Source organism: Pochonia chlamydosporia, chromosome 1 (genome assembly GCF_001653235.2).
Source record: "Pochonia chlamydosporia 170 chromosome 1, whole genome shotgun sequence".
Lineage (NCBI taxonomy): Eukaryota > Fungi > Ascomycota > Sordariomycetes > Hypocreales > Clavicipitaceae > Pochonia > Pochonia chlamydosporia.
In genome coordinates this window covers 2,423,285-2,434,707 of record NC_035790.1, presented here as the reverse complement: position 1 = coordinate 2,434,707, position 11,423 = coordinate 2,423,285, and the positions used below count along the sequence as shown (strand labels likewise).

At 50.8% G+C, this 11,423-nt stretch overlaps 3 protein-coding genes across 3 annotated transcripts in view; 1 reads left to right on the top strand and 2 right to left on the bottom strand.

Moving 5' to 3' along the window:
* Positions 1-914: 914 nt before the first annotated feature.
* On the bottom strand, positions 915-2,245 carry VFPPC_00606 (silent information regulator family protein; the record flags this gene model as incomplete). The annotated part of the gene is made up of 4 exons (XM_018280592.1): positions 915-1,630; positions 1,692-1,764; positions 1,834-2,036; positions 2,098-2,245. The coding sequence occupies 4 exons, from the start codon at positions 2,243-2,245 to the stop codon at positions 915-917; spliced, it is 1,140 nt and encodes a 379-aa protein (XP_018148783.1).
* Positions 2,246-3,682: 1,437 nt separating this feature from the next.
* Positions 3,683-3,967, bottom strand: VFPPC_17386 (hypothetical protein; the record flags this gene model as incomplete). The annotated part of the gene is made up of 1 exon (XM_022429099.1): positions 3,683-3,967. The coding sequence occupies one exon, from the start codon at positions 3,965-3,967 to the stop codon at positions 3,683-3,685; it is 285 nt and encodes a 94-aa protein (XP_022285884.1).
* Positions 3,968-10,147: 6,180 nt separating this feature from the next.
* Positions 10,148-11,423, top strand: part of VFPPC_12831 (ring-finger domain-containing protein) — a gene marked incomplete at both ends in the record, with an annotated part of 2,303 nt that continues 1,027 nt past the window's right edge. The window contains 2 exons of the mRNA XM_018290608.1: positions 10,148-10,811; positions 11,033-11,383. Of these exons, the coding sequence (XP_018148781.1) occupies positions 10,148-10,811; positions 11,033-11,383 (1,015 nt within the window). The remainder of the gene's footprint in view (positions 10,812-11,032; positions 11,384-11,423) is intronic.

The following is an 11,423-nucleotide window of genomic DNA, read 5'->3' as shown; positions in this document are numbered from 1 at the left end:
ATCAAATTGATGTCCACACCCAGAACGGCAAGGCTGTCGAGTCTAGTGTTGTAGGGGGGGGGTCTAGTGGGTGTTAGTGAGAGTCAGCATTGAAGCCCAAGAGCGCCCAAATTGCTAACAGCTGGTAACTTGAAGTCAATAGCAGCCGCCAGGTAAAGACAGGGTGCATGTGCTGGCGCTGGGGGGCACGTACTTGACACCTAAGCCATCCAGATCCCAGCTTGGGCACCCTGAAATCGACTTTACCATCCATCCAGAAGCGCAGTTGGCCTGTGCCATTCGCCAGAATTACAGCTTCAGGCTGGAAATGAAGAAACTTGATTTCATCCCCTGTTTGTCAGGCCCGACTGACTTTTCGGACATGAGCCCGAATATTCATTCATGCATCTGCAGCTTCACTCCCTACCCATCCTTCACCAGAACAACGACACCGAACAGAACACGGAGGCAAATCACCTTACCCATACAGCCTAGTAATGATTAAAGGGGCCCAGCGTGCATCCAACTCGCGAAAACTGCACGCCATGCCGAGGAACATGAACGAGATCAAACGTGACTGACCTGCGACGCTCATGGTGCACCAGACGGCGAAGCTCCGAGGCACCACATGCAACTAGCATATGCAATGGAAATTGAATTCTCCATCGCAGTCTTCAGCTCATAAACTTAACAGAGTCACAACTACCTGCGTATCACGGGGTTTTAGATTTCCTACAAACTGAGTCTACCGGCACCTGTGGCTCAACTGGCAACTTCAGAAGTCACACCGGGCTTCATCCCTCCGAGGAAACTGTGATATCAACAAACGCCATCTCAACACATGCTGCAGACTCTCAAACAAAGGCCCACCCAATGACATGGACAAAATGACATGCAACCAAATATCTCAACCGACCAGACAGTCTCGCTCACAATCAACTCTCCCTTCTCGTCATCCACCCACCACCACACGGGTCAAACTCAAGCACATAGCACGCCTGCTCCTCTTTCAACCCACGAACTTCATAATGAATCTGCAAATTCGGCTCCCTGTAATGTCCCATAAACTCCAACTCCAGCCTCACTATACATCCTACAGCCAAACCATCCCTCAAACTGATAGCATGTGGCTCAGAGGTTGATCCCCGCCGACTCCCTTCTAACCTCACCGATCGGAGATATGTCATCGGCACACCCTCAGCATCAACGCCTTGAACAACAATCCCGCAGCTTCCGTCTGCTCTCGTCCCAATACTCAGCACTACACGCCTACGCAAGACGAATCGTGGAATGGAAGTGCCCAGCTTCTCCATGACACGAACCATCAGGTCGTCTGCTGTGGAAAACACACGTAGGTCGGATACGTCGTCGAGCGGCGTCTGTTGAAGGTTACATATCGCGAGTTTCGCCGATTTATTACGCCCCACAAGTTCAGGTATATCTGCTGCGGGCGTGACTGTACAGGACGATCCGAGGACGAGGCACAAGTCGGCCATCTGCGCGTTTTCCCAGGCGAGTGCCAAGGCTGTTTCAGGGAGAGATTCGCCAAAGTTGATGATGGTGTCGAATAGCATGCCTCCACATACGGCACATTTTCTTCCCGTGCGGTGGTCGTGGACGCTTTTCTCGTATGAAGCCACTGCGCGAAAATCTACTCAAGTCAGTTAGTTGCTGGCTTGTGGTTTGGAACAGAAGTCCGGGGGAGAGTCTACCACGGAGGTACTCTTTGCCACATGTCTTGCAGTGCTCTAAATTACTGTTGCCGTGTACTTCTGATATCTTGTTCTAGTGATCGTGTTAGTTATATTTTCACTGCTACATATTATCCCGTATAAGAGGATTGTGCCTGCCTACCGAGAGGATTCCGCTTCGCCTATGCAAACCGTCGCAATTCTGGCTCACCACATACTTGAGCACACCTCTATTTTGTAATTCCACCAACGCCATGTGTGCAGGAGTTGGTATAGCCTGCAGCGTGCTGGTTGAAGGGGCTGTTCGTTGTCGACCTTGGGCGAGCAGAGTCCATGATCCTTCTGGTCCACGAAAGTCCGGGATACCTTCAGACAGTTTTTGTCGGTGAGTTGCAACATTGTAGTTTCGTGACGGAAAAGAACGTACCGGCAGAGGTGGAAATTCCAGCACCAGTAAAGATGATAAAGTGCTTGCTCTTCCTGATCTGGGAGGCTAGTATCTCGGCTTTGTGGTCCACCGTCTGAGTTGGTTCGTGATGCTCCCTCGCGGCTGTTTGGGGGGCAGTGTCGGCCATGGTTACTTGACTGGCAGAGAGTGTCGGCAACTCTGTTCAACTTTTATCAATGAAGTGTACTTGATGACGATTTTATAGAGAGTGGAATGTAAGGATGCAAGTTGGACGATGAGATAGATATCAAGAGTAAGGCTGTCAAGCTTGTAGCTGGATGATGGGATCGCAACAACTCGCGGCCACGAAGCTAGAGACTCTTCTGTCTTGAGACATGAGAAAATAGTGAAAGTCGTTTTCTTGTGCTGGAAAGAGTATTAAACAAGAACTAGTTTTCACGACATGCCAGCCTGGTGAGCAGGGCGGCTGATGCCTAGAGCGCATATTGTCATCGGACAGGCAGCAATGAGTTATCTGGAACAGCCATTCTATGCGGCCAGCAAATAGGCATTTCAAGCCTTTTTACATTTCAAGGTGCCAGAATCTACTGTACGCCCTTATAATCTTGTCAACGAGACTCCGAGTGACCGCTGGGTTTGAAGCGCTGCTCCCTAAAATATACAGAGGCGGGTCAAAGGTTCAACCAAGTTAAAGGTATCGCGACTCGCATTGTATATTATGATATATAGAAATGTGTTATGTGTAGACTTAAATGGGGTCAAATAGCCTTAAAGACAGATTGTAAATTGACAACACTGCTGCAACGGGGAACCCAGTCTCCTACCTAGGGGAGACGGACGAGCTAAAGACGAAGTTCCGGGTTGGCAGCCGCCAGTCGAAACTATTAGCAACTAGTAGTACAGGTAGTTACGTGAAAGTCATAGAAACATTGTGACAATCAACATACAGATAATAGTGAATGTGCCTTGCCTCTTGACCAGTTGACGTTACATTCGAAGAAGTGAAGTTCTGCCGTACCGTTTGGTCTTGGCTTCATTGGTTCTAAAGCCGAATCTTGCTGCTCTTTTACCCTCGTAAACACCTCATTAAGTCTGCTATGAGTGTGGCACTGAGAGTTCTTATGAGTACGCGAGGATTGAGATGCAAACGGCAAAGAGCTGGACCAATGGCAAAAACAGGGCTGGGCGGTGCATGAATCTGGCACAATGCGTACATGTAGTTGGCCAACGGAACAAGAAACAAACAACTACTGTATTTTAAAAAAAAAAAAGACAGATTACCTTTTATTGTTCACTCTCCAGAAGTCCTGTCATCCCCTCGACCGTCCCCCCGATTGTCCCCTCGACCCCTTGCCTTTGTGCGGACTGTTCCAAAATGGGGGATCGACATGTATGTGGCCAGTCAGATGTTAATGGCTGGGCGTGGTGAAAGTGAAAGTGGCTTCTAGGCTTGCATGCTGGTGCCACTCATCAGTGTTGTGACGGGGGGTAAACTCTCAACTGCTTGGCTGTTGGGGCTTTCTCTTTGATACAGTTCTATCAACTTTCAGACAGGGATACAGCAAATGCACGGTCAGTGGTGCAGTTTGTTAGCGGAAAAGGGTTAGTAGGGATGGTGATGAAGCAATGTAAATGGTTGCCGAGACATATAGGTTTGCTGGTGACAATGGTGAGGGATGGAAGGTTGCATGTGGCTGGGGATTATTTTAGAACATTTGAAGTGCGGAGAGAGCGACGGGGCTTTCCATTGGAGCTGTGAAGAAGGCTGGAAGGGCTTGCGGGGGAATGATGACGTTTCGATGGACGACAAGACGTGAGTCCTGAAGATGGATGATTGGATGGTGGATGGTTGGACTGTGTATCTGTCGTGATTTCTGTGGCATGGCATATGGATGAAGATTTGCTCAATCTACTCGATACCAGTCTAGATGCCAAGTTTCGAGTCCATCCATCGTCTTACCTTGTCGTGGCTTGACAATATGCCCTCGATGCTCCGATTCCTATTGCATTTGCAATTGCAATTGCACAAGGGTATCAATGCATGTCCAATCGCATTCATTGAGTCGAAAATCTGCACTCTGGTCTTCAACATTGGCTCGAGGCGAGCACGCTATGGCCTCTACTGAGACTAAGACCGATTGCTCAGTTTTGTTGTGTTTGCTTCAGGGTTGAGCATTACCTACATGTATCAATGATACACATGCAGCATCAACACCAACTTGCCATTGAGTGAACCCCCATGCAGTATTCCAAACATGAAGGCACTTGCACAAGACTAGACTCTTATCAGGGCCATGCGGCGAGATTGATGTGCACATAGGTATGTACTTGCCGTGGAGTGCCCCGGCTTATCGCTTATCCTCCATGTCCTTCAAGGTTGCCAACAGGGAAGATGAGACAGCAGGCAGGGTTTGCTTTGCTTTCGAATAGCTGCGGGCAGTCATGGCTGGCCGGGCGTCGGATGAAGGTACGGAGTATATCAATTGGTATCTCTATCGCAATGTTTGATGGTGCACACGTGTCAGCACTGTGTTGTAGTCTTGATTCTTGAGAGCCATAATATGTATTCCAAGCCAGCGTTTTGGTACGTGTCAGGTCGATCGCTGCTAAGCCGCAAACTTAATGGCCGGAGATTACGGCAAAATTTTGCATCACCAAGGTTGTGAAATAGTCATATACTATACTGTACTGTACAGAGTAGAGTTGAGTCTGGTCAATATGGTGTCAATAACTGAGCGTCCTGAGCCATGCCCTGTCTGGTGTTATGAAAGATTGCGGAAGACGGTCTGGTGTGGAATCTGTGATCCGCATGCCGAAACCCGGCAAAGCCTGATGAGCAACGCAGCAACAACCCAGTGCCGTCAATACTTGGCGGGCCATTCTGATCCTTCATCCGTATCATGATTACGTCCGCTCTGGACCTTGTCCTTTGGCTTTTGCCAATCCGACGGCACCGAAGTTGAATGAAGCCGGAGGCCCATCAAACCCGGCGACACCCCCCCATCTCAATTTGTAGCCATGCTATCCGACTTGACACGACCATGGCGTCCCTTGGAGCCAACTGTATCACGAGGACTAGCCGACTAGGGTGATGTGCCGACTGGCGGTAGAAGCTCACATGAACAAGGTCCAGGAGCTCGAAAGAGCCTTCACCGTAAAAAGAAAATTTCGGAATCGAAATAAGATGAAAAGACATTTAGAGGGGCAAACTTGGACAGACAGATCGGCTACACTGCCTTACTTGGCGAGCGTCTTGACGGCTGTGACTCCGACTCTGAATAGTGGCCACGAGCCCAGGCCTGTTGTCGTCAACCTGCAATCGACATTGACGCTGGCTGGTGTCCGGTGTAGCGGATTGAGAACATCGCCCATTCTTTCGCCCATCTAGGTAGAAAGTGAATGCGTTACGGAGCAAGATCCGGCATTTGGTCCTTGTTGAGTTGGCTTATAATGAACGCAGCCTCAACAAGCACTTGACTCGACATGGCGGGCCGAAGTGTCCGGGCAAGAAAAAAATCAATGATTGTGTCATACAGTATGTAACAGAACCGTCTAGCATTGCTTGCAAACTAGGCAACACGCAACTCGGTCAGGCGCCCCTTTGAGCCAGGATGCCCAATGGGCAAAACGGGATATTCCTTTTTCATGGATGTTGGATACTGCGGTAAATAATAACATTTCATGCCGGTGGCAAACCAATGCCCTTCAGCTTGTTGCTATTGTTGAAATCAGGCTAGTGAGCAAGGGCCAGGAACCAACGCACCTTGCCATGCATCGGGAACTTCACAGGATATTCAAATTTGTCGAGTATGTCATGTATGTTCCCCCTGCACGCACCCAACATACATAAGCTGTGTTTGTGATACTGGTACTGCACTGCACTGTGCTGCACTGGCAGTAAGACAGAAACCGGGTTTAACCTTGCTTGAATGTGGTATCCGCAAGCTCGGAATAAAATCGTGGAGTCTAAGCCAAAGCCAAAGCCAAAGCCAAATGAAACATCCCACTTAGGCCAAAGTGAATGGACTCGTCGTGGGGTGGGTGATGCCCGCTGATTTGGATCAATTCGATAGCGACGTCTCCTATGCGGGCTTAGTCTAACTTTGCATCCTGACCTTTGTGAGATCGAGTCCAGTCGGCGACTCCATTGCCTTTTGCTTGCCAGGACTTCAGCTAGCGAGACAAGCCCCTCAACTCCCCACCAGACATCAACTATCTACTCCGTAGGTCGGGGGTAGTTGCCACATGCTCCAAGTGTCTGGTCAACTGGTCTGTCCTGTACTGGTTGCATCGGACTCTCACCTGAACATCCTTTTCAGCTCCCAGTCGTCATTGCCAAATAGGTCTGGTGCTTTTTCCCTAATTTGCCTTTTGCATCCATTCCTGGAGACCTGTTCACCATGAGTAGTGTCGTTTGGTAAATATTCGTTTGGTTTAGCGGCCGTCTGTGCAAAGTCTGGCGGCCTTGGGAGTCTTGGGAGTCTTTGGTTGGGCACTTTTGGCTCTGCTAAAATAATCGGCTGGCCTGACATGACCTCCTTCATTATTCTTATTTGAGGTCGAACCATTCGGGGACCGCGTCCGGCGAAAGATTTGCCAGGACTTACAGCGTCTGCGTGCATTAGAATTTCACTCAGGCGGCATGTCTCCCGATAATCACTCCAACGGTGGGAGAAATTCTGGCTGTCGTGACTCATCGCCTCTCACCGTCCGAGGGCATCAACTCTTGTGTTCGTGAACGAGGTGAGGGAACAGGGAAGCGAGCACAACATCCCAGATAAACCTCAAAACTAACACGAACCTTTATACTCCGTACTCCGTACACCTCGCCTGCCGCCAGACAGCAAGGTACGGAGTACTCCGTAGCTCGGCCCATAGTTGCAGGCTTTCTTGGACAATACCCAGGTGAGGCAAACCGCGAGTATCAGGGGAGGCTGGCCAAGGTCGGGCCCAGTAAAAGTAAAAGCCCATGTCTCATATCGTCCATCCTCCCGATTGTGCTCCATGCCTTTATCTCGAGGAGGTAGGTACCTGCTGTTGGTGCTTTTGGGTTTGAGATTCGCCTTCCCAGCTCGTCGCAACTGCAGGCCCAGATGAGTCGATGACAGAGCGTCTGTTTATCAATATGGAGTTCACAGGTAACAAACGTTGGTCCTTGTGTGGTCTGGTCTGGTCAATCTGGTCTGGTGCCATAACATGCACTGTCATGCGATGCCATGCGGCCTGCTTTTTGGACTTCAGCTCCGTCCTGTCGTATTTGTTTGGCGACAGCCAGATCCCTCCCTCGTTGTCTGTGCCCTTGCTCTTGTCACAGTAAGGCCAAGTCCGTCTTGGACAAAGGACCAGACACGTAACATCTGACAGGTGCGTAAGTGGATGGACTGCTCCCTCCAGCCTTCATGCGCCGCTTTTGACGCCAGTTCTGCGCCATGGCTCATGCCATGTCTCCATGTCCAGCTCACCACGGTACATCTGTTCCTCGTTTGGGCCACTCGAGGGCATTCTGGTTCGAGCCTGGTTCAATGTCCTCATTCCCTCATCACCCAAGTCAAGTCTCCTCCTCCTCACTTGAATACATCAGCCGGCTGATTACCCCCTCACCTCTCACTTTACCATCCATGCTCAGAGGAGGCCTGGCCCGCCTGATGGTTCCGCCTTGGCGTACGAACCAGCTGTGATCCGCCATACTTCCCTCCAACCAAGTGTTCCCATCGTTGGCTTTTGCGTGAGAGCAATCAATTCATTGCCGTCAAGACATGCCCGAAGCCCGACCCAACAACAGCCCATGCGTGAGGTGAGCCCAGCATTTCTTAAACCTTGTTCAGGCCCCCTCACATCTAGTCGCAGACTACTCCGTACTTGACCTTTTCACCCACCACACACAGTGGTTGGCTGGGCTGTTGCATCTTTCCTTCGTGGAGGAATGTCGCCAGAAGCGTTCCGCCGCCGCCGCCGCCGCCGTAGAACAGCGAATACCCTGATAGATGTGAGTCGTGCAGACAAAGGGAGTCCGGGATCCCATCCCAGATCCAAGTCAAACCAAGCCGCACCCCAGGCTGGACTGTACTCGACTAGACTCGACCGGCATCCGGTGAGGAGGAGGCGATGCCGGTTGAGTGAGTGAGTGAGTGAGTGACTGGCTGACTTACTGACTGCCTCTGACTGACTCTGTCTCGTTCCCGCCTTTTCCGTCCCATTTTGGCACCAGACCATTCTCCATACGAATTATTCTGTTCACACCCGCTCACATCGTTGTCTTTGGTGTAATATGTAATACCTGCGACTCCGTGCTGCTACCCTCGTCCACGCATCCCACCCCTCTCTCCCGTCGCTCGCTGTATGCTTTTTTTGTATGGTCGACCCATCCAAGCCCGGCTCAATGGTGCCCTCGTCCATTGATCTTCTGACACTATTGGCGTTCCCTTTCATATCCGCCTTGCGTCCATTCATGTATGCCCACTTGAGCGCCAGCCGTGTGAGCTTGAATCATCGTGCACATAACCTGGTGCCCGCTTTCGCTTGCTTGTGCTGGTGCTTTTGATGCTGATGCCGATGTTGCTCCTCTTTTCTTGGTTTCTTCTCCTCTCACACACAAAACACCACGTATTCTGCCTCCTCCGTCCCCAATCTTAGTGCTCGTGCCCTTTCTTGGGCCGTGATTTTTGGGCTTGTTGGCAGCTTTGCAAGTCATCCTCTTGGGCCAGCTTCCGTCCGGCTGTTCCCAGAGCTGTTGTTCTCTTCGTCTCATTCGTACTGTATAAGCTCTGCTCCCTGGCGGCCGCCCACCTCAACCGATACTCTTGGATTGCCTCTGTGACGATAGAGTCTGTTCCTGCTGCTTCATTTTGCGTCTTGCCTTGTGCTCGTCCTCCCTCGCCGTCTGTGTCCGTCATTTCTGTCTCTACCACCTTGGAGGACTGTCGTGCTCTCTGCCTCATCCCTGCCATACGCTGCGATTCGCCTTGGACCCCAGAGGCACCGTCGTTGCGTCACCGAAGGGATCTCATACTTTGAACGTTGAGCTCGGGCCGATGAGAAAGTCAACATCGCTGGTGGTGTGTTGCCCTGCGCCAGCTAGTATTCCGTCTCCAGATTGTCGGAGGTTCCAAGGGAGTACAAGCCGAACGTTTACATTTGTGACAAGCACCTGACCCAGTTGTGTCGGCCACTCGCTCTGTGCACAGGTTGACGGTATACATCGGACGGGAACGAGCCTCCCGATTTTAAGTACCTAGGTACTCGGCCTTAATCACTGCGTGGAGGACATCTGCAGTTTTTGACGTTTCTGATTCACTGATGGTCAGCTTGGGCGGGATTTTGATTTCAGTCTTATAGCTTCCTTCCTCCGGACAAAACCAAGACCTCGCATTGAGCACGAGCAGAGAGAAGGAGAGAAGGAGATACCCAAAAGCGTGGCAAACTCATTCGTGCCTGCCGTCTGGTCCGACTCTTGACCCGGCTTCTCTTCCTGGGTAGGCGATAGCCTTCATCTACCCTCAGAACGCCTCTGCATTACTTCTGATCTCATCCAGTTTGCCTATGGTCTCTTGGTTCTCACATCATTCGCATCTCCCGCTCTTCTCGTCTCTACGTGATTTACTTCCACATCATATTTACACCTCTCAGACCGACGCCCGCGTCGACACCGATCATCGTTCCCTCGATCTTTTTCACCCTATTTGCATCGCTGGCCTGTGTGTTGTCTTCCTGACCTCAACGGTCGTGTGCCTTCGATCTCGCAAGTCAACCTACCATATCATGACGAATAGTGTTACAAAATAGCAGACAATTTTCCGCCAAAAAGAAAACAAGAAAAACATCTATGATAGAGGCAACACTGAACCTCGTCTGAAAATCCTGCTAGAGCGAATCACTAGAAGACTTTCTCGCCGGCAGAACTGAAATCTTGGAGATATCTGTCTTTCGGTTGTTATCGAGAATTTTGACGGCCCAGGCCAGGCCAACTTCTTGTTGGCTCTGAATCGAGTCTCTCTGGCCTGCTCAGCAACAAGGCACAAGCTAGTACGTCGCTGGGACGGGGAGGGCCGGCGACGGTATCAGGTTCGATATGGATCAAATGAACCTCCTCCCAAACAACATCCAGAGGCTTGAATCCTCAAGAGATCCGTTGCAGGCCGCCCAGGGTGCTTGGATGGTCCACTCCCACAACTCACCCATACCGCCATGGCCGTCTCAACCTTTGCCACTCAGCTCTTTGTACTTTACTCACCAGCCAGTTTTCCCACGACCCCCAGCTAGCTTAGGCCCTGTCCTTCCGGCTCATTCTGGCCAGCATGGCAGCTTGCCTCATCCAGATCGTAATATGCGTGGCTTCCAGAGTCAGGAACCTCTTCATGGACTACCATTGGCGTCACCGTATTGGAATGCACCCTTACAACCGATTTCCGGGATGTCAACTACGGCATCATTGAACACCTCAGAAGCAAACACATCGACCTCGACCGGAGGGTTCGGAAACCTGAATACGAATGCGAGAGATTTGGTATTGCGTCCGCCTGCTGCGGCTGATTGGGCCTCACGAGGTGCGACGTCAGCGACTCATCCAGTGTCTCCCTCTCACCTTACGTATCCTGATGGTTCGCTGAACACTTCTGGCCATCAGATCGGTGCACCGACTGCAATTCCTTCTTATCCGGTATCACCAATTTCTCCGCGTCGCCCGGGCCAGACTGCGTCGCCAAGTTCCTTTAGACCTCATCGACCACAACCGTGTAAGTCACTACCCTAGCAATGGGCTCAAACTTAACGTTTACAGTCCACAAAAGTTGATTTTTATTTGCCTTTTGTTTGTCTGTTTATTTGCTTTTGGCTTTGATTTTGGCTTTTCTTTTTTTTTTAATGGGCTAAAAACTTTGGACTTGCTGTACTGCAATATTTTTGCGATACAAAAACATTGCTATGTTTCCTCAGCTAACCAACACGACATATGTAGCCACCGCCGGCCCGGGATATCGTGACAACTCTGGGCTTTTGACCCCATCATCCGACCGTCGTCGACAAGCACATTCTCGGGCGCGGCGCACTCTGGGCACTCGGCAATCTGGATCGGATCCTTCGCGACCACAAGACGATTCTACAACGCAACAAATGCTAGGCGACAGTCCAACCTCAAGGTCGAATCGGCGAGGACCTCATGGGTTGTCCGCTGTGCAAGTTGAAGATATGATGATGCGACAGATGCAGATGTTTCGCGGTACGGCGCAAAGTAAAATGGTTGCGTCCAAAGCCGCTTTGCAGGCCCTTGAAAGCGTCGAGGTGTCTGCACTACCAGAAACAGAAAGAAGTGAGCCTGGGAGAGAACACCTCAATGCCCAAACAAGCTG